The 23,150-nt window shown below is 39.0% G+C and overlaps 2 protein-coding genes across 5 annotated transcripts in view; one reads left to right on the forward strand and one right to left on the reverse strand.

The window, feature by feature from the left end:
• Nucleotides 1-377: 377 nt before the first annotated feature.
• APC10 (anaphase-promoting complex subunit 10) lies at nt 378-9,142 on the reverse strand. 3 transcript variants are annotated; one of them, XM_045759774.2, is made up of 4 exons: nt 8,996-9,142; nt 4,634-4,765; nt 4,228-4,390; nt 378-2,287 (listed from the first exon to the last, which is right to left on the reverse strand). In XM_045759774.2, exons 2-4 carry the CDS (start codon nt 4,758-4,760, stop codon nt 2,002-2,004), a joined length of 576 nt encoding a protein of 191 aa, XP_045615730.1. In that variant the 5' UTR covers nt 4,761-4,765; nt 8,996-9,142; the 3' UTR covers nt 378-2,001. The 3 variants fall into 3 exon arrangements, with proteins under 3 accessions (XP_045615730.1, XP_045615731.1, XP_045615732.1); XM_045759775.2 differs by having other exon boundaries at nt 8,989-9,142; XM_045759776.2 differs by having other exon boundaries at nt 8,985-9,125.
• A 164-nt stretch (nt 9,143-9,306) lies between these two features.
• ZnT49B (Zinc transporter 49B) overlaps nt 9,307-23,150 on the forward strand; it is a 37,668-nt gene continuing 23,824 nt past the window's right edge. Inside the window, exons 1-6 of one of the 2 annotated variants that reach the window (XM_045759767.2) lie at nt 9,307-10,035; nt 10,633-10,722; nt 11,197-11,418; nt 13,873-14,074; nt 16,399-16,481; nt 20,749-20,872. In XM_045759767.2, the coding sequence (XP_045615723.1) occupies nt 10,641-10,722; nt 11,197-11,418; nt 13,873-14,074; nt 16,399-16,481; nt 20,749-20,872 (713 nt within the window). In that variant the 5' untranslated portion in view covers nt 9,307-10,035; nt 10,633-10,640. The remainder of the gene's footprint in view (nt 10,036-10,632; nt 10,723-11,196; nt 11,419-13,872; nt 14,075-16,398; nt 16,482-20,748; nt 20,873-23,150) is intronic. The other variant, XM_045759768.2, reaches the window with a different exon arrangement.

Raw genomic sequence — 23,150 nt, forward strand, 5'->3', positions numbered from 1 at the left:
ACATTATCAACATGAAAAAAATAGACTACCAATGAATTAAGCAGCACACACACCAATTTTTATCAGCACCAATTGTTTCTTGCATACATAACTGCTTGATGGGGTTCTGGGAGTTGTTTTACTCCCCAAGCCCGGCCCGAGGCCAGGCTTGACTTACAAAAATTTTAGATTATATATTCAGAAGAGCTTGTCCTCAACAGGTATGAATGTACTTGCAAACTTGCTCTTCTTTCTTTGTACAGAACACATTTTTCTGATGAATTTAACATCATCTGAACTTAAATTTACAATACCCATGTAAGAAGATAGTTCTCTTACATATTTGTAAGAAATATTAGTGCACAAAATTATGTAAATAATGGAAAATAAATAACTACAAATTTTAGCCATTTATTTTCTCCTTTTGGTAAAGTCTTGAAGTAATAACTAAATATTGAAATCCAATATGGATTCTGCATGTATCTGGCTTGGAATCAAAATTACAGAGCAGCTACAGTTGAATCTCTCTCCAGTGCCTTATTCTCTTTAAGGAACTTCCCTGCTTTGAGGAGATGACCTAAAGCCATTCTCAAACGTATCAACTGCCCGAATTTCAGTACTTTTGAATGATCACCTGAAAAATATGTTCAAGGGGGCACATGCTGGACTCTGTGCCAGCACAGGACTCTGTGCTGTGCTGGACCAAAGCAGTCACTGTTTATGTTCAAAAACAAACGTGTAGAAGCTAAGAACATACAAGTGGGGTTGTAACATACTACCTATAATGTCACTCAAGATAAATTGTGTAAATTCATCACTACTCTGCTATCCATAACAATGTTAATAACTGATGCATACAGGCATTTAAACTTTATATGTAAAATATATTTTACATATAAAGTTTATATATAAAACTTAAATTTCCTTTTAAAATAATTTTACTTCTTTATAATCAATACAGTAAACTTTAACCAAATTAAACCTACATACTGTATAAGCCAGAGCTATTGAAGTCAGGTCAAGTTTTGTGACTTGTAAAATCTCTGTTACTGTATATAATGAAACAAAAATTTAAATGTTTGTAAATTAAAGAATCACAATTAAGAAAGTCTGGACCATTAAAAAACATGTCTGTTATCAACAGCTTCAAAATAAGATTGTCACCACACATTAAACCAAAAGCTTTTTGTTGATGGTGATGCAGCAGTTGAACATCTTGCACATGCTAATGGGCACCAAGTTGGTCATGTTATCCTGCAGCATCTGATATCTTGGTTATCAGCCCATTTTGAGGTACTTTTATCTAGTATCAAGCTCATATAGAATAGTTAGTGCTATTATATAAGAGCTGTAATAATCTCAAAGAGTTACATGCTCCACAATGATAAACTGATCAATCTGAGAACATAAATAAGACATTTTGCTAGTAAATCAACTTTAGCAACACATTCTGCTAAAACCATAACAAAAATATCACGTAAGAAATTAAAAAGTTTGTACTTCCAACCTACAATACATTTATCCTTTAAAAAGCCATAATCTACAGCAAGCATACATAATGTCTTAAACATTAGGCACCAAGTTCACACTGAATATGTCAATAGACAGTCACTTCACTCCTTAGCCAGCTCTGCCTGCAACCCAGGTTCAAATGTCAACCACAAATTGTAAAACCAATTTGCAGCATCAACTCCTGTGGAATTAATTCATTAATCACAGTACAGTACTAGCTGCTACTTTTATTACACTGAACATTTCCTCCCATCATTTGTTTTCTCTCAATTACACGTAGAAAAATATACTAAATTATTAGGTACAGGTACAGATAAATTGAATATATGGAAGAACTTAGGGTATAATCTATATGTATATATTTATGTACAAATCAAATCCATGAAATGCTGTATAAAATAAGAGGCCTTTAAACAAAGTCATATTAATGTAAACATTGCAATATTATGTAATGTGTGTGTTTTGTATATAAGCTATTACTATGACTGAAAGCTATAATGTAATGAGGTATCATCTAATGCAGCTATATCGTTTGAATGCCGATGATGTAAATGCTCCAACACTCTCCACAGCAACAGCCTTGTCTTCAACTGGTGAGTGAATCTTTATTTGCCTCATATGTGTATCTCTTCCATTCTGATGATTTGATAATACTGCAATCTGGACCATATAGGTACGGATGGGACGCTCATGTATATCTTTCAAAGGAATAAGAAGCCATCCTGTTGGTTCATGCAAATCAACCACTTCAATTTCTTGCAAATCATTGAAGTGAGTTCCACAACGAATGGAGATTCTGTAAGATAAACCAGCAAGGGAAAAGTTCTACTTACTTCATTTTGGCCAAGTAGTTTATTAAATTGAAAAAAAATACTTATATACAAGTAGATAATACAGGGCATTACAGAAGTGAACAAAATTATACTGTATTGTATTTGGAAACTCTCCTAATTTTAGTACATATATTTCAATGTGATACTGAATGAATTTTTTATTACTGTATTTTAAAAACCTAGGTATACATCCTATCTAGCTACATATTCTTGTATTACTTAAATTTATATAAATATAAGAGGAAACTTAGCTATTATGAGAAGGGAAAGGCCCATCACCTCTAAGTGATCCTTACCAACAATAAACAAATGGGTGATGTACTTGAAACCTATCCAAAGAAGATAGAATTGATAACAGAGAACTTGATGAAAACAAAAAGTATAAATGACAATTTAATTGTGGCTGGAAAAACCTTTTCTGTGCTCGACCCTTCGGTGACTTCCTTGTGCTAAAAGCCAGCTAATAACAATCCCTTTGGACATCAAAGCTAAAAGGCTTTCAAAGGCTTACTGAAAAAACAGGACCAGAATCTGGCTCCCTCACACAGGCAAGGAAAGGTTAGGAATCAGAGATCAACCTAATACTAAGATGAACCAAAATTTAAAGTATCCCCCAAATAAACTCAAGTCACACCGTCTACTGCCAGCACACCCTTCCCTTTCATGCCCGATTCAGAGCAAGTGACTACTCCCTATGATTTGGGAGTTAAAACACTGGATTTTTAATCAATTTTATCACTTAGGCTTTCATTTGGGCAAGGGTGGGGTAACCCCTGGTATGTGCCAATTGTGGCATGCTATCAACTTTTTTCTGGCAAGCAAAACTCAGGGCTCATTTAAAAAAAATCATTTAAATAAATAAATATCCAACTTCTTTGGTGAGTTGCATATTTTAACGTAATAAAATACAATTTTATTAAGAGATACAAAATAAAATTGCAATAAACAAACACTAACAACATTTTTAGTAAAAATGATTAAAAAATTAAACAAAAATCCTACTTCCAAGTCATCTATTTCTGCAATATTTCTAAAAATATAAAAACCTACAGATTTTGTCCCATTGTTGCATCATTCACCAGGCAACCAGATGTTGCGTGACTCCTTTACCATCATTGTAGGTAGGCTTATAATTGTACAAATTTTTGGTTTGCTTACCCCACCACGAGGGGGCCTCGTAGCCTGGTAGATAGCGCGCAGGACTCGTAATTCTGTGGCGTGGGTTCGATTCCCGCACGAGGCAGAAACAAATGGGCAAAGTTTCTTTCACCCTGAATGCCCCTGTTACCTAGCAGTAAATAGGTACCTGGGAGTTAGTCAGCTGTCACGGGCTGCTTCCTGGGGGTGGAGGCCTGGTCGAGGACCGGGCCGCGGGGACACTAAAGCCCCGAAATCATCTCAAGATAACCTCTCAAGATAACCAACTGATTGTCAGAAAATTTAGTACGTGTTTGTGATTGTGATGAAGTTTTCTGAGATATGTAATTTTTATATATTACATAAAAGGGATTAAGAGTTAATAAAAGAAAATCTTTTATTTTATTTTATTTTATTGTGCTTTAGCCAAGTAAAACAATTATGAGATTGGGCACTGTAATGTATTGGGCAAAGTTCAAAAACTTGTGGTTGATTGATCTGATATAAAGAACAAAGTTTCAGAATTATTGTTGATTTACTTGCTGAGGTTAAAAATTGCTGCTTTAAATTGTGACTGTATATAGCAGCTAGTATTGTACTTAAAGGCTAATAGAAAATATCAATGCTATCATATATTCCCTTCAGGGAATGTTTGAAAAGTTCCCTATAGTGCTAGCACCTGACTGTTCCTGATCCTGTCTAACACATACCACATACAGCAGTCCTTACTTAAGCGAACAGCTTTGAACATGAAAATAAGCCATACCTACTAGGAGTGTAGCTTTCATCAGCTTTATAATCAGCATATATCCAAACATCCTGTATAGTTGTCTTGCGACGAAACTGTATGTTGACAAGATGAGGTTGAGGTCCATCCGACTGCCAATATGTATCTAGACAATCATCACGTAACTGCTCTACACCAAAGCCTTGTATAATAAATAGTGAATATTAAAAGAAATAGTTTCAAAGTACAAAATATGATTACAGTACACTGTACAGTAGTTAGGTTTCTTACTTAAACATTAAAAATTTGTTTTATTTAAAAATACAGTACAGTACAATACAATATATTTAAGCAAGATTCCAAAAATGAAATGAGCAGTGATTCACTGCTGGTTGGTAAAATACACATACATGAATTAAATAATAGGAAAATTTTCTTGACAAACCTGGCTTGCAAGACGATAAAGACCACACTGCTTGACTTCCAACTTCACGAACACGTCCAGACCTTTCCTCACGTGCAGGGTCCGGCTCCTCTCCAGACACGCGCACTGAGTTATTAAGCGATATCATCCTAGCTGCAAAATATATTATTTTACTGTAATATGAAAATATTAGCCAAAGTAATGTTAATTTAAATACTTTTTAAACAATCTAATAATTATTGTTATTTTTGTTTCATTTTATATGCAGTAAATTTCATTATTTTATCTTGTATTTATTATCTTGCTAATTACTGTAGTTTGAACACACAAAAAGAGTGCATTTCAGCAAGCATATACACCATACAGAAGCAAAATAAATTACTCAATCACTTAATAGTTATTCTTCCCCTTCAAGGACCCCCAGAGCTAACTCTCAGCTGAGTCAATTTTGTTAAAACATACAGTACATTTATGTCTCTCACATTCAAACTAAATTTCAATTGGCCACTACTCAGTTATTAACTTTATTGATATTACAAATCTTTTATATGTCTTCCCCAATGGCCTTAGATGACCTAGCTCTTTATTACATTTCTGCAATTAAGGAAAGCATCCACAATCCCCAATTCCAGCTTATCTCAATACCAAACAAGCAATACATTATCACAAAGTATTCTTAACCTTCAAAATTATGTATGCAATACAAATTAATGCCAATGTACATCAAATGACAAAAGCTTTTTCTTATATAATACATGTGTTTTATTACAGATTACTGTCATGCCAAGTGGTTCTGAATAATGTACATATGTCAGTGTGTAACCCAAGACATTATCCTACTGCCCCTAGTATCTTTACCGCCATGATTGGGGGTACACAGCTCCAATCCTAGGCTGAATGTCGATTGACAGTGTACATTACCAGGAAAACACAAGACAAGGGAAGTTAAGTCCCATTAACAATTCATGTCCTAGGGGGCTGTAGAAGATCCTGCCTTTCTTTTTGGTTTAATATCCTTACTGCCTTCTGTAGCATTCTTTCAGAATATCCTCTACTCCTAAAATGGTTTCACAAAGTTTCTTTTAAGCCTTATGGCTAAGGAATACTGTAGTGATTTCTTAAGTGATAATGGATGACCCAATGAAAATACAGTACAGGTAGTACATAGAAGCAGAGCTGTTTTACCACATGGGCCTGATGGGCACTTGCCCAATAGTCCCTGGAGCATAGGGCATGTTCATTATGGAAGCAGAATGTTTAAATATTTAGGTCTTGTTGCAAACATACTTATATAACCCTACATCCTGGTGTGGGACTAAATATTTTTTAAGATATATATTTCCAGGTGAATAACCCTTTCAGCAGAAATGAAACAATGTTTTGAGTGAAGCACAAAAGAGGAAGAGAGCTGCAGAGGAGAAAATAGGAAAACTTCCAAAATTAACATCATGGCTCAACACAGGTGCAATGACAGCCACTAATAACATTTCTTCAGATTTAGCATCCACATCAGCATCCACTCCTACAATGTCAGCCACTAGTACTGTTTCTTTCGACATAGCATCCAAATCTATATCCGTTCCTGCTACCAATGGACCTGCTACTTGCTACCTAATCATCCAGTTTCAGCAGACATACCATCACTGCCTGTTTCTGCTTCTGGTGACATTTTACAAGAGGAAATACCCAAATTTGTAACAGTAAAGGAATTTGCAATCCAAGAGACACATCTGGGGCTATGGAACATTAATGATACTAATGATAGTATCACTGTATCACCCATCACTGCCTGCCCATTTCCCTGTGAAGGCTCAGGATAGGAGCAGAACGCATTGTGCCTCATATAAGTCGCATGGCATTGTTTTGTATTACCTCAAGGCTCTGTAGGTTAGTAGGCGCAGCGAACGCATATGCCTGGCAACAATAGCCTAGTTGGCTGCGGATGTAGGTTGTAACAGTAAAATTTTATGGTGTGCTCCCCAGGTGGTGCCAGTGAGGGCATTAAGTATGGCAAGTCGTGTTTGTGTTGTCTGTTTAAGATGTTGAATGTGTGCTTTCCAGGTAAGTAAGGGCGCATCGAAGTGCATGCCAAGGTATTTATGTTCTCTTATGTGTTGGATGGGAGTGTTGTGTATTGCGAGGGTGGGTAGATGAACAAGTCTTTTTTAGGTGAAAATCTGATAAAAAGTTTTGGTAGTACACTACTAACTTGGAGGCCCCATTATTGTGTCCAATCAATGAAGTAGTCAAGTGCTGATTGCATTGTTGAGACTATTAAGTAGGGCATTGTCTGAATAATACGTTAAATCATCGGCATACCCCGAGAGGTGAACAGGATGGGTGTAGGTAAATCTGCTAAGAATGCAGAAAAAAAAAAGTTGGGCTTTAGGACTGTAGCCATTGAAGTAATCTTTCCTGTACACCTAAATGTACAAGCTTTTCCAAGAGGCAAGTATGAGGAATGCTATCAAAAGCTCCTTTAAGGTCTAGGTAAACAATACAAAATTTACTGTTTCTAAGAGACGTGCAGATTTCATGTTCAAGGCAGAGTATTTGATCAAGTGTATTTGATACGTTCATATGGAATCCCATCCTCTCCAGGTGCCTTGCCTAGAAGTAGGTGGGTTAAGGCTAATTGTAGCTCTCTTAAGGTGTACAAGTTGTCGACGCCGTGCATGGGCCGCGATATGGCATGGTCAATTTCTTGTCCGAGGGAGAGTTCTTGAGCATGAGGGAAAGGTGTTGAGAGGGTCAACAAAAAATATTCCGTAAGAACATGTGCACACTCCTTTAGTGTTTGACAGAGTGAGCCGTTGATCATCAGGGGAATGTTGGTCGACCTTTTATGCTGTTAAATGTAGCCCAGACTTTTGAATGTGACATGGTGGGAGTGAGGCTATCACAAAATTTTGCCCATAATGCTTGCTTTGCTGACAGTATGGTTTTTTGGCTGCTGCTGTGGCCCGCCGGAGAGCGACCCAGTTCTGTAGGGAGGGTTGACGTCTTTGTTTTTGTATGGCTCATCAGTGAGTAAAGCTACTGTTCGTGCACATTCCACGTTCCACCATGGTTTAAGTGGTTTGTTAGACCTATGTCCTGAGGTTTTCTTGAACATTTGGGTGGCTGAAGAATGTATGCCTGAGGTGATTGTAGACAGTCGTGTGTTAGGGTTTACATCGTCTGTATCTGGGAGACGGACAACATCAGCCCATTTATGTTTATCTAGTTTCTTAATGTTCCATTTGGGGAGTGTTAGGGGATGGGTTGGTGGCTGAAAGTTAGTAAATTTTATAATGAGAGGTTTGTGGTCACTATCAATATACGTTCCAGTATGAAACTGTACTTTATGTTGAAAGTGTGCCGAGCCAAAGCAAATGTCAAGTGAGGCTTCATAATTGGTTCTGTAGTTAAAGTAGGTTGCAAGGTAGGTGGTGAAAGAAGAATATATGGTGGAGTGTCTATCAATGTAAAATCAAACAACCTTATCATTGTGTTCATTGCTGTCTTCTTTTATGTGCTAGCCATATGCTGTATTGTGACTACCAATTTGTTGTCAACTACCATTTTAAGCTGTCATTGCAATCAATCATAGCTACCTATGTGCTTTAATATACTGTACCTATAATTTTCTCTCATCTTTTTTTTTTCATTCCATGTAATCTGTTATCATTTTTTTGTCTATAAATTTTGCAAGTATTTACCTCCTTAAAATTTTCTTAGATTAAGGACCTGCCCGAAACGCTGCGCGTGCTAGTGGCTTTACAAGACTGTAATTACCATAATTGTATCCTCACATTCCTTATGTACATTCTTGTATATGCATAAATAAATAAATAAAGTAGTTATAGAGAGCAGTGCCTGCAATATTTTGGATACCTCTACGCCATGTGGGGTGGTTAGCATTGAGATCTCCTGTAACAATGAGTGGGTGTCATAATTGGTCAAGATAGAATTCTAATTCATTTAGGTTTATTGTGCCGCCAGTGTTGTACATACACAGAAAGGATGTGTGTATCATTGTAAGGTATTAAGCAAGCTAATGCTTCTAGTTTACCGTTCACAACATGCGTAAGTGTTAGATTTACACGTCATATTACTTGTGTTAAGAGGAAAACGCCGCGGCCCCTCCCCCCCCATACGATTGGGTCTGTCCAGTCTCTGCATCCGAAAGCTTTTAAAATAGGATTATGTTTGGGAGTAAGCCAAGATTCGGCTGTGAAAGCTAGATCCGTTTTAATGAGTAAAAGAATTGTTTAAGTTCTGTGAAGGATGTTTTAATGCTTTTTTGCGTTCCAAGTCATGAAGGTTAGGGGAGCCATTTAGGATGTTTGGGTTATGGATACGTCTGGTTTCCTTGGCATGCCAATAGTACCTACTGGATACCTGGATGTAGATAGAGGCTGTGTCGTGGCAGATTGTGGTAAAATGTCCTCTTTTTGTTGTAAAGTTTATGAGGTTCTAGTTTTCTTGCCCCGAGAGCGAGGGTTCGAGGACAATGTTATGGTGGCGTGAGACGTTAACACTCCGGCCGTGACGAAACAATTCCTGGTAAATATGTCTGCCTTATTTACTCTTCGCCGCATTCTTAAACTATTCCTATTTACCAAAATAATTATTCAGTAGATTTTAAAAAAATATTGTAAACCATTGAATATAATATATGAAAGTGTTGAATTATATTTTCAGGTGTCGACAGAACTGTGCGAGTGAATGACAGCGTCAGTGTGTGTTGGGTGCCAGTGCCGGTCAGTGCCTCTCTCTCCCACGCTGATACTGCCGCTTGTCACGGCCACCAGGCACTGCCACCTGTCACAGGCACCAGGCACTGCCACCTGTCACGAGCACCAGGCGCTGCCACCTGTCACGGGTCCCAGGCACTGCCACCTGTCATAGGCCCAAGGCACTGCTCCTGTCACAGGCACCAGGTACTGTCACCTGTCACGGGCACCAGGCACTGCTACCTGTCACAGGCACCAGGCACTGCCACCTGTCACAGGCACCAGGCACTGCTACCTGTCACAGGCACCAGGCACTGCTACCTGTCACAGGCACCAGGCACTGCCACCTGTCACAGGCACCAGGCACTGCTACCTGTCACAGGCACCAGGCACTGCTACCTGTCACAGGCACCAGGCACTGCTACCTGTCACAGGCACCAGGCACTGCCACCTGTCACAGGCACCAGGCACTGCTACCTGTCACAGGCACTGTCTTATGTAACAAGTGGCCAACAGTACCACTTGTCATGTGTAGCAGTCACTGCCACTTGTCCCAGTGACAGGTAACTGTCAGTGCCATGACAGTCACCAGGGACAGTGACTAAGACTCCTGCACCAGTCTGCACCTGCGGTGTCACCAGTGACTCGGTAACACAAGACCGTGTCAGTACTACGGGAACGCTTCAATATCACAATCATACCAGAGTGAGTTGCTAAGGATACACCTCATTAATTTTAAATCATACTAACCCCCAAGCCAGGCTAGCGTAAATCGAGCCAGGCTAGTCTAACTCGAGCCAGGCTAGTCTAACTCGAGCCAAGCTAGCCTAACCCGAGCCAAGCTAGCCTAACCCGAGCCAAGGCTAGCCTAACTCGAGCCAGGCTAGCCTAACCCGAGCCAGGCTAGCCTCACTTTATTCCCAAAATAAAGTGAGGCTTTATTTTGATTATTTTAAACAAAATAATTGCCAGCCCTGTTTCCAATCACCATTTACCTAGGTCTTTCTTGAATATTGAATTTTTGCACTTTGTATCTATTGTTACTTTTTTCTGTTTTGTGACACTGATAATGTATATTTAAATAGTTTTTAATATCCCCATTGTTATACCCTTTTATCCCTTTGTATACCTCAAACATTTATCCCCTTAGTCTTTGCCATTCTAAAGAATGTAAATTCATCTTTCTTACTCTCTCATCTTAAGGGAGGTTTCTTATTTCTAGACTTTCATTATTTACAACTATGATATTATCTATTAATTTCCACTTATTACAGCTCATTATATAATCTCTTTCTTTGTTAGGTTCAAGTATGTATCCCAGCAGCTTTAAAGTCTTGAACTTTATTTTGAGGGATACAGTCCATCATGGTAGAAGAGCTGTTTCCAGTATTGGTAAGTCATACTGTTCAGTTTGCTTTATACCATATTGGCAGTAAAAGCTGTTCATCAAACCAACCCCTTGATTCATACGATAACATAACAAGGTCCCGGTAGTAAAGTCGGGTTCGTTCATTCACAATCGAGAATTTCGGGTACTAATCCCAGACGAGACAAAAATGCTTGGATGCATTTCTTATCACCTAATGCACCTGTTCACCTAGCAATAAGTAGGTACAGTACTCAGAAGTCAGTTCACTTGTTTTGGGGGTTGCATCCTGGGGGAAGGTCAGTAATTCAACCTTGGGGGGGGGGGGGGGGGGAACCTCGATATAAGCCTAACATGTTTGAGTAATGCGTAGAAAAAGAACGAAATTGAGGTCCCTGAAAACCACATATAATAGGCCTGTTAACATAAGCAAAGCTAATACTTAACCATACCTTCATTTGCATTATATTGTATTAATTGGTTATAAATCTTTTTTATAGGTCGTCCCACTCTCAGAATCGAACAATGCAGGATTGGGTGTAGTTATAGCCGGTATCAGCAAGTTCGTTTAGTTCAGCTATGTCATAGACTGGCCACCCTTAATCAGCCCCCAGGCACAAGCACATCCTCAGATGGTGATGGAAGTGCTACAAAAAAAGCAGTCCCTGATCCTCCAAGCCCTCCGTCAGCCACTTCCCGCTTTAAGGAAGCTGTTATTAAAGGTTCGTATAAGGCATAATATTTAGTCCTTGTACTTTTTCATGTAATATTTTTGTCTTTTTAGGCAATATGATCATTTTCTTAAATTTGAAATTATATATTTTTTTTATTTGATTGTTATTCCTGTTATAGCATGATATAAAGGATCTACAGTGCAGTAATTCTAAAATTAAATGTTGGCCTAAATTGTTACTCCGTTTATTAAATAATTATTTTATTTATTTTTTGGAAAGGACTCGACATACTGTCGACATGTGTCGGTTCTCTGCTTGTATTTATGCATGTTGTGCATTTTGATATAAAGCATGAAACATTTTGGAGGTGTTCTACATGAGTAGAAAAAGCTGCTGTTCATATAAAAAAATACAAAATAATCGAAATGAGTTAAAAGTAAATAAAACCAAAATTGAAACTTCAAATTTAGTACAATATACAGTATTAATTTTACGTGCACAAATAGGCTCTGCAAGCGCTCTAACAAGTCATTAGGTTTAAACATTTTGAACGTGTCAAGACTGAGAAAATTGTCAAACCTAGATATTCATGAAGTTGATTATGAGAGCTCAAAACAGGACCTGATGTGTTTATTAGACAACTTCAAACACAGAAGATGGACAGATATGTTAGGAAATACAGAATAGACCCATTGAAGAGTAAAGGTGCCATAGACACAATTGACAAACTATGAATACCAGAAGTCCACGGTACTTCACTCCTTCCACAAAGTGCAAAAAATATTGCTGGAATAAAAGTGGAAGTTTTCAAGAGACAGTTGGACAAATTCCTGCTGGAAGTGCGAGGATCAGTAGAACTTTAATGGACATATACAGGTATGTACATGTACCAGACTCTACAGGCATGTACATAAATAAATAAATAAATAAATAAATAAATAAATGTTTATTTAGGTAAGGTACATACAAGAGATTTTACAAAGATTGATGGAATTATAGATAGAGCTAGTACATACAATGCCTAAAGCCACTATTACGCAAAGCGTTTCGGGCATGAAAAACATTAATGACTAAATCTTAATACTAATTGAGTATAAAGAATAAAATGTGTTGAGAACAAATAAAAATAGAGATAAAAAGAGGGGGGAACATGTCTGGAACATGTACCAGACTCTACAGGCAACTGCAAGTAACAGCCTGACAGAGCAGTTCATCACCGAAGAGGTCTGACCCCAAGCTGGGTGTGTAGAATAAATCAAAATTTGAATACAGGTAATCTGCAGTTTCCAATCATTATTGTTAAACGTTAGTGATATATTGGAATATAGGTACTGTATTTATAATCATAAATGTGGTTTAATATTCATCTAAGGTAGCTTATAGTAATAGGTGATCCCCGATACTAGATTATAGTTTTGAAAACTTCAAGTGACCTGATACTTGATTATAATATAGATGGGTATTGGATAATGGTTGTATTATTTAGTTACATGCTCTGGGGATCCCTGGTTGGGTGCTGTAAAGTCCTTCATTGAGTGCCTTGGGTCTCTGGTTTGTTTGCCTTGCTAGCATGCTGTCTATGTTTTAGCCCAAGCTGCATTTGCTGGTCAGTGGGTACTAGGGGTGTTGGCCTTGAATATGTAGGCTGTGAATGAACAGGTTCAGAAACTTATGAACGACTTATGAACTTATGAACGTTCTTTATGAAAAGTTCCTTTTGACCCTATCATTGTTTCCATTCCATCCTTTATTGTTCCTCTATATTTATGCTAAGAGGGGGGGTTCCATGAGTCAGGAAGCATATCGGGGTTAGGTGTATGGAGCCAGGTATGGTGGTGCCACCTGGTGGTGGCTAGCATAGGTAAGCAAATGTGGTGATGGGTTTTTTTCAAAGCCTGTTGGTGATGGCCACATTTTGATATCTGGGAAATAGGATGGGAGAGGGTTGGAGATTCTGTTAGGCTTTAGTTTCAAACTTCCCTTTGTTTGTCATTCATGGTGGGATTGATACTTTATCTAATGACTTCCTAGCATCTTTCATAACCCTAAAAAGATGTTTTCAAAAATATCCTTTTGGCACCGTGTATCATGTGAGTCTTCCTAACTATATTATTCTTTTCGTGCACAACAGATTATATACCGTACTTCAGGAAGTGGTTGAATAATCTGCTCAAAAAACACCCTGTTCACAACTCAAAGCCTGATTTTAGTGTTAGAAAGCTATTTGTCTTTCTGGAGGAGCCACTTGGTAGCTCCCCTATAGCTCAAAGGAACCACTGAGATCCTTCCAAATAGACATATCATTACACTCAAGGAAGGGCTTTTACACTCTCAGTTATAGAAATTTGTAGTTCCCCATTCATTGGTATCACTTAAATGTATCTCTCATAGGCTTGCTATATACTGTATAAATAATTTTATTTAGTATTAGTTGGTACTGTATCATAATTTACAAGATCAACTCTGCATTAAAAATTTCATGTGCCAAAATTATTATTCCAGTCATTCCTCGTAAAAAAGAACGAGTAAAGTTTGATACATCTCATCCATCGACTGAACGGAACTTCATAACTGCTATCCGTGCAATGTCAGAGTTTCTGTTAAAGCCGTCTGATCTGGAAAATCTTCGCAAGACCAAAAGACGCTCCCCTTTTGAAAATGAACCTCCTATCACTGTGTATTGGAGAAAGGATGTAGAGGCCAAGTAAGTTAAGTATTTGCCTATTGCATGTACTGTACTGTAATGTATTTATAATAAGTGATAAGACATATTAAACTGTAAGCTATATAATCTGTTAGTTGAATTTTCTTGAGGGAGCCCTTTAATAGCTCCCTGAAGCTATCTTGCTGATATTGCACCATTCCAGACGATCATGTCAGTTGCAGAAGTTCTATTTGGTCTCAGGGATCCAGAACCTGGACCCCCTTCACGAATGCAAGGTATTGGGTGGCACTCTGCCACCCCACCAGAAAACCTCCAGAAAGTAGGGCAGCTTTAAAGACAACTGGAGAGTTCACATAAAATGAAGCCTCAAAACTGCCAAACAACTCCACATATTATTCACACAGAATGAGAGATTAACTCAAACTGATTACAGCCCCAGTACACTCAAACTGATTACAGCCCCAGTACTCGTCGACGTCCCACCTCAGTTCTGTTGCTGATGCCGTACTGAGGTACTGTATTCCTCATAGTGTTTCTGGTCTGTCAGATCACAGGCAATCTCTGCTGCTTCACGCTACGTGCTGACCATCCTTGGACTTGGTTGTTCTGTGGAGACATTTTACTTGGTTGTTCTGTGGAGACATTTGCTTTGTGTGTTGTTTCAACTTTGTGTTGGCTTCATGTGCATGTTTTGGCTCCAGCTTGTTGTGTGGGTTTGGCTCTTGTGGCATTTCGGGCTGCATGTACTTGGGTTTTCTTCTCTGTGTACCTGCAAATGCTACCCTTGCATTGTCAGTTTCTTTCTCTGGTGTGTTTAGTTTACCCCCTTAGAGGCCTGGGTACTTGGGTGGAGCACATCACCTTGGGCTATTCATGCATCCCTGATTCCTCAATGGACCCATGATTGGGGGCATTCTTTTGGTTGTGCTGGGAAGCACTGAGGTTTGCGTGCTTATTTATATGGTGCGCTGCAGTCACCACTCATAGCCTGGTTGTTTTGACTGCATTTGGTGACTGTTCTTACAGCAAGTGGCCCTGGTGCATGGAGTTTTGTCATGTTTTATACCTAATACTGTCACATCTTATCATTCAACACTGGCAGAGCTGCTGTTGCTTGTGTTTCGCATCAATACTGCGTCAGCAACATTCCGTACATTATCTTGGGCTTTTGTATACCTATGGCCTGCTCGTGCTCCTCCTGAGTCATCCAGGTCTGTTGCCCATGTCCTTGCCTTTGTATCCTCTTCCTGGGTTATGGGTTTCCTTTCAGTCTGGTCTTCTTTTCTCGGGCCAGTGTTCCTGTCAGCTCTTGCTTCAGGTTGTATAGTGGGGGGAGCTTCATGCTCTTCTTCATAGGCATAGGTTTTGTTCCTTTGGCCCTGGTGGGTGTATTATTTGTTTTCACCCCTCCTTTTCTGATGAAGAATGAGTCAGTGAGCTTCTGAAGAGGTTGGGGGGGGAGGGTCCTTAGATTATTGATGCTTGGTTGGTTTGGCTTAGGGTGCATTGTTTGTGACCGGTGGTGGCAGTAGTTTGGTTCTAACGATTTTGAGCTAGTTTAAAAATGTTGATTGTTTGCATAGTTTAGGGAGTTTGTTTGGCAATTTTTGAGGCTTTGGTTCTTTTGAAGCCAGCAGTAGTCCATATTGCATTGACTTTCTGGATACTTTATCTTGGTGGATGGCAGAACGTCGCCCATCATCTGTGCCCCGACGAGGGGGTCCATGTTCTGGCTCTGGTCCCCAGTAAGCCAAATAGAACTCTACGACTGATGTGACCTAATAGTTGGGAGTAATCTTGGTGAGGTAGCTTCAGGAAGCCACTGGGGCTCATCCAGAAATTGGCATTTCATTGCATTCATCTCTGTTTTCTTTCCTTCTTTTCATTATACCACTAAATTCAACCAAATGCATTGTCTTCACCAGTCTATCATCCATTCACTTCATTTGATCAAATTATCTCGGTACATTCTTCTAAAATACAATTTGCCACCCCTTTCATTCTACTCTGTAAAGTCAATATATATATATCCTTATATACAGATAATACCCAGTATTATAAACTGTACTTCCAGATAATGAACTAGATGATGGATTATCTAATTAATGGAAACCTTACTATGCATGGTTAATACTAATATATATATATATATTAGTATTAAGGTGGTATTAGTATTAAAGTATATACTATAATGTGAAAGAAATGGATTCATAGTATTATTAACATATCTACTTTGTGTTATTGTTATACTGCTTCGTTAAATATATCTGCCATGTATGTGACTTGATGGTGAGAAGCCCCATTACTTATTTCACATGGTAAATAATAAATATTTAATTAGGAAGTTTTTATTTTTATTTTAGAGCAATACAAGTTTGGGGAAGTGTTGAAGCTCTGGATCGAGAGAGAGTAAAGAGAGAAAAGGAAGTGAGACAATATCAACAAAGTAAGTACTGGTACTGTACTATTGCATATTTATTTGGTTAAATAGTGTAGGGTGTGTGCATTCAGCTTGCTTGTGGATACATGTACACATGGTATGACAGAGTGCTGGGAAGACGGGACACCACGAGCATAGCGCTCGTCCTGTAACTACTCGAGTAATTTCACTTCACTAATTTCACACATACACACACACACACACACACATACAACAGACAGAACAGACAATAAACAGAGTGGTAGACAGTTGGAACAAGTTAAGTGAGAAGGTGGTGGAGGCCAAAACCGTCAGTAATTTCAAAGCATTATATGACAAAGAGTGCTGGGAAGACGGGACACCACGAGTGTAGCTCTCATCCTGTAACTACACTTGGGTAATTACACTGTACATAAACACAGAGAAGCTAGAGGCATTAAATATGCCGTAGGTAGAAGATGGAAGAAAAAGAAATCGATTTTATCAATTCCTGTTACTATTTTGTATGTAGTGATCATATCACCTCTAGTGATATGATCACTAGATAGTGATAGTGTGTGTGTGTGTGTATACATATTTCAAAATCACATTTAAATACATATATGAATGGAGAAATACTAAAGAAACTGTTCATGTCATTAATGAGACGAATATTGTAATATGCAGCAGTTATGTAGTGACATCTCAAGAAGCTTATTAATAAACTAGAAAGGGTGCAAAACCATGCTACTAAATGGCTTCTGGAACTAGATAACAAGAGCTACAAGGAGAAGCTAGAAGTGCTAAATATGCAAAACCTTAAACATAAAAAAAAAAGAAAGAGGTGATATGATCACCATGTTCAAAGCAGTTACTGGAATCGACATAGTTAACAGGAACAATTTTTAAAGCCTGGAATTTCAAGAACAAGAGGCCATAGATTAAAACTAAGAAAATAAAGGTGGCTCTAAAAATATATGAAGGATATGTTCAGAGAACATGGTTGTAGATGGTTGGAACTATTAAAGTGTAGTGGTGGTAGGTCCCAAACCAATTAGTAGTTTCAAGGTGTCATGAACAAAGATTATAAGGAAGTTTCAACACCACAAGTACCGCTCTTGTCCAGTAACTACACTTAGATAATTACACATATGTGCATGCACTAACTCAAGATGAGGCTTCAGAAGGTCTACGAACAGAATTAGATTGTTCCAAAGAGAGGTAACAACAGATGACCAGAAACAACATTTGACAGAATCCAAGTTACTGTAGAAGAGGTAAAAAGACATCAGGAGGAACTGGATGTAGCCAATACAGTAGGACCACACCAGATATAGCCATAGTTGCTGAAGGAATTTGCAAAGATTCTGTATTACTCCTTAACTAGTGTGTTCAGCATAACAGTTGAGGCAAGAGAGGTACTGGTAATCTGGAAAAAATCAGTTGTTCCAGTCATCAAGAAAAGTGCCAGACATGATAGACTAAACTGCAGACCAGCATCACTAACATGCATTCTATGCAAAATGCTGGAAAAAAGCATTATTAAAAGATTTGTAGAACATTTGAAGATCATGTTTTGTGATGGGGAGACAAACTGCTTCAAAGAGGTAAAATCATGCTTACCATACTTGATTGACTTCTGTGTCAGGGCCACCAAAATAAAGCAAGATAATAAAGGTTGTGTATTTGTATCTTCCTGGACTGCCAGGAAGCTTTTGATACTGTCGAGCGGACAGCACATTGGACTTGTGATCCTGTGGTCCTGGGTTCAATCCCGAGCACCGGTGAGAAACAATGGGCAGAGTTTCTTTCACCCTATGCCCCTGTTACCTAGCAGTAAAATAGGTACCTGGGTGTTAGTCAGCTGTCACGGGCTGCTTCCTGGGGATGGAGGCCTGGTCGAGGACTGGGCCGCAGGTACACTAAAAGCCCTGAAATCATCTCAAGATAACCTCAAGAATCTTCATCTCAAGATAACTGTTCCTCAAAAAAAAAAAAAAGACTAATACATAAGAAAGGGAAGGAAGACAGGAAACCTATAGGTAACTACACCACAAGGGGGAAAGGCACCTACAAAAAACATATATTAACTACCATCTCCCATCAACAGGCCTTGCTCGAGAAATGGTTCTGGAGCACTATTCTGAATAGGAAATGTCTCAAAAGGAGATCTCCATTGGGAAGGCACTAAGCATCTCGGAAAACAAGTTAAACTCTGGTGGCTAGCTTTCTTTGATCTCGGCACAAGGAAAGAGTACCATGATCAATGCCTAAGCAATTAGAAGGCAACAAACACCTAATGCAACTAGCTAACATGCTCATGAGACATGACAAATAAGACCTCCCTAACATCCAGGCTGGATCCCCAAAACTGTTCTGTTTAGAAATGTAAAAACTGCCACACTTCTGAACCATGGCCAAACTTCCCACAACTCCAACATTGTAACCAACTCCTTTCCGGACCATACCGGCCTCTACCCCAAGGAAACAGTTGAGGCTGCCTAAGTCCTGCCTGGGGGGTTATACATTTGATTGTATGGCACACCTGCATTGGGGTGGTTGCACATTTGGTTGTGCAGTACACTGGGGATGGTAGGTGGAGGATTATTAACCTGTTCATCTTGAGTAATTAGTCAAGAGTATACTGCCAAGATTGTATGGATCTGTCCTCTATATTAAATAAGGATGAGTGGAAAGAAGCTCGTACTCTTACAGTGGTGGCTGCTGCTACCTTTGTATCATTGATTCTGCCGTGGTGGATGCTTTATGGGTTGATCCGGTATCTGTGGTTCCCTATTCCACGGCTCGTGATTTTCATGTCATCTACAGTGTCATTAAGTCTAGCCAGCCTGCAGTATACCCTCATTCTCATAATGTTTGAAAGTACAATACTTCAGCGATTGTTGTTGCTAATGAAGGTATGTCTTAGTTACATTCTGGCATGAGGGCTGACAGGTTCTGGTGGCCTAGTATTCGGTTACTGTTCTCTGGCCTCGGCTTCCTTTTGTGGCCTTGGGTTGAGTGTCTCGACCATGTTTCTCTTCATCTTCATTGCCTGTGGTACTGCCTCCTTCCTCCCTGACAAGTCCCTGTGTTTTTCTCCTCTGTGGGTGAAGCTTCACGGAGCCACAAAGGTGGTCTCCCTTTCCCCCTGGAAAGTAGCATTGAATGTACATAATAAACAGCAATTTCGTGAGTTTGGGTTTTGTGTGTGTATCTGCTCCACAACCGAGGGCTCAGATTTTGGAAATGCCTAGGCTCTCTTTTTCTTTTTTCCCCCTTCCCCTGAACAAGTGGAGGAGGTGGGGTGATTGAATGCATTCAAGTTTCAAGAGATTTAATTGTTTGTTTACATACTTTTGGAGAGTTCATTATGTGGGTTGCAATACTTCAGTCTCTTATGAACCCACTAGTTGACTGTTTTGGGTCACTGGCTTTCTGAATGCCTTTCCAGGCAAGGTGGCAGACTGTTATCAGTTTCCTGTACCTGGTTTGAGGGGGGGCCAGGTTCTAGCTCTGGTCTGTAGTAGGTCTAAGAACTTTGCAACTATGTCAGTGAGATACCTTAAGGGAGCCATTGGAGCTTGCCCGGAAATTGGTATTTCATTATCTTCAACACTGGAGTGAATTTGGGAGTTGGGTGTAGGTAGTGGAAGTGGGTGTGAGAAGGCTTTGTGGAAGTGGTGTCAGTGGGAGGATGACAGTGTGAGTGGCAGGTCTTGCTGCACGTCCTCGGTAATCTATATAGTCGCTCATGACTACAGTGTACAGTACTCTATATGGATTACTGGTTGACCCGATTCACTTCATTACTACCATATAGATCTGTGAAAATCATGTACAGTACTGTAAACCTAATTGTTATACAAATCATATAATTATAATGGATTTGTATACCATAATGATTACCCAGTACTTCATTGGCATAGTAACATTTGTGATGTATTTCCATATTAGCATCAGACAATAATATCTAAAATCAACATACAATGCTAACCATATTACCTCAGGAACCAACATATAATGATTACCACACTTTGAGGCTTAATGCACTTGTACTACTATGTTTATATGTTAACAAAATTTTTATCATTGATCATAAAGCATTCTTCTCTTAAGATAAATAACTTAATTGGTACAGTAATTACCTAAGTGTAGTTACAGGATGAGAGCTACGCTCGTGGTGTCCCGTCTTCCCAGTGTAACAATTGTAGTGAGTTTATTTCCATGTGGAAGTTTACAAATGATGGGTCAATCTTTTTTGCTTTTATTCTTTTTCAATATGCTTTTTGAGCCTTAACATGTTTTTGTACAGCAGATATCTTCAACATCAAGAAAATACTTAAGGAATACCGTCGTGACCAGAGGACGGCATCCAACCCTGTTCAGTCTGTAGGCATGGACTCCTCCAGCAGGGTGGTGTGGGCAGCAGTAATTATGTAAGGAACTACTCTATGATGTTGCTTTGCTTGAGTGTACACGTAACTGGGATTTAATTAAATCCTTCAAGTTGCGTAATACCATAATAAAGCTTTGTCAAAATAAAATATATTTACTTGAAGAAATTATACTTGGTAGCTTGTAGATTGTAATAGTTACACACATTTGAGAAGTATTTCTGATCTGATGCCTTCGTTTGCGCCTTAAAATTAGAATTCACTATCATAATTCATTACTATTCAACCAGTGCAATATTTTGACACTGGTGTCATGAAAATCTTTACAGACATTCCTAAAGGGTCAATAAAATGCATAGGAAGCACTGAAAAAATGTAACTTATGGCAGAATGTCCCTTCTGTGTACCTCCAGGGTTTATCTTGTCAATGGGGATTGATAATTACTACCCAAGTATCATCAAAATGCAGTTTGGTTAGCTATTTCTGATGATTGCTGTCAGCTACCTTGTTTTAGCTTGATTGTAACAATGTTTCACTCGGGGAAAGTTTCTAGGGGCCTCGTAGCCTGGTGGATAGCGCGCAGGACTCGTAATTCTATGGCGCGGGTTCGATTCCCGCACGAGGCAGAAACAAATGGGCAAAGTTTCTTTCACCCTGAATGTCCCTGTTACCTAGCAGTAAATAGGTACCTGGGAGTTAGTCAGCTGTCACGGGCTGCTTCCTGGGGTGTGTGTGTGTGTGGTGTGGAGAAAAAAAAAAAAAAAAAAAAGTAGTGTGCCTACACCATGAGCGCCTGACAGCTGGGTGGACAGCACTTTGATTCGTAGTCCTGAGGTTCCGGGTTCAATCCCCGGTGGAGGTGGAGACAAATGGACAAAATGTTTCTTTCACCCTAATGCCCCTGTTACCTAGCAGTAAATAGGTACCTGGGAGTTAGACAGCTGCTACGGGCTACTTCCTGGGAGTGGAGGCTTGGTCGAGGACCGGGCCGCGGGGACACTAAGCCTCGAAATCATCAAATCATCTCAAGATAACCATCACTTGATATTGACAAAATAAATAACTGATTATTTTGCGATGAAAGTGTCGTAGAAGATCCAGACTGTAATAAGGACTATGTACAAGGTTCAGAAATTAGTGAATGCAATGCTAGTTATGATGTTCACAGCAGAAGGCAGACATTCACAACACACATCTGTGGCTTCATACATCTACACATCATGAAACAGGATCTCATTTTCCTTTAGAAAATAAACTTAAGGAAAATTATTCATATTAGTAATTTAGTGACAGGAATCTGACAATGATAGCAGTATTGTGGCTAGTTTGTGAAATGCAAAGTACTGTACTGTATTATATATTGGAGGCATTTTGGTGTGTCAAATGGTGTCGCCTGCTGGTATCATCTTCTGGTAGCATTTGGTGCTATGCTGTGCTTGGATTTCATTACCACACTCAACAGACCTACTTAATGGTTCACTATGATGCATAAAAATGTAGTATGTAATGTGATAATGGCAAAAACTTGTGTTTTATTGTTTAAAGAATATGATGGTGCATGATTATTAGTGATACAGATGTGTGTGTACCTATGTTCTACATGTTCTGTGATAAAAATAACATTATTGACAGCCAAGTACATCATTGCACTTGAAAAAAACAATGGGAAAAATATTAGAAATGCAGTATAAAGAAAATGTAATGTATTCAGTGCATGCAATTACAATTTAAAAAAAAATATGCATAGCTAGGCTGAACATTTACAACTGGTTAGAAGATTATTATACCCACTAGAACTGATTAGTGGATCAAAATTGTGCATGAAAATGTAGATAATTATCTATGTGTGGATATACCCGTCCTCTACCATCAAACACAACCAACACCCATTGTGTTTGGTGCACCTAGTGCTGGAGGTGAATGAAATGTTATATCCACAGTAGTGAGATGTATAGTTTATATGATTTAGGGCGCATTATTCCTAATAGTTCTGTGCTTCAGTGATAGCCACTGAGATAGGCTACCTAATAATAACCGTTGGCTATTGATGCTTGGTTGGTTCGGCCAGGGGTGCATCATGTTATGTTCTATGGCGGCTCTTTGTCGCTACCTTCATGCCACGGGTTCTGCCTTTATGGATTTCTTGTGGGTTGATCCTGTCACCATGTCTCCTGTTCCAAGGTCCATATTTCTTGGGTTCTCTTCAGTGTCATTAAGTCTAGCTAGCTTGTGGTCTACCCTCGTGCCCATAATGTTCAGATATTTACTGCTCTGTCAGCTGTCTTCGCGAATATGTCTGTCTAAGGCTGATATTCAGGC

Source organism: Procambarus clarkii, chromosome 64, assembly GCF_040958095.1.
Source record: "Procambarus clarkii isolate CNS0578487 chromosome 64, FALCON_Pclarkii_2.0, whole genome shotgun sequence".
NCBI lineage: Eukaryota > Metazoa > Arthropoda > Malacostraca > Decapoda > Cambaridae > Procambarus > Procambarus clarkii.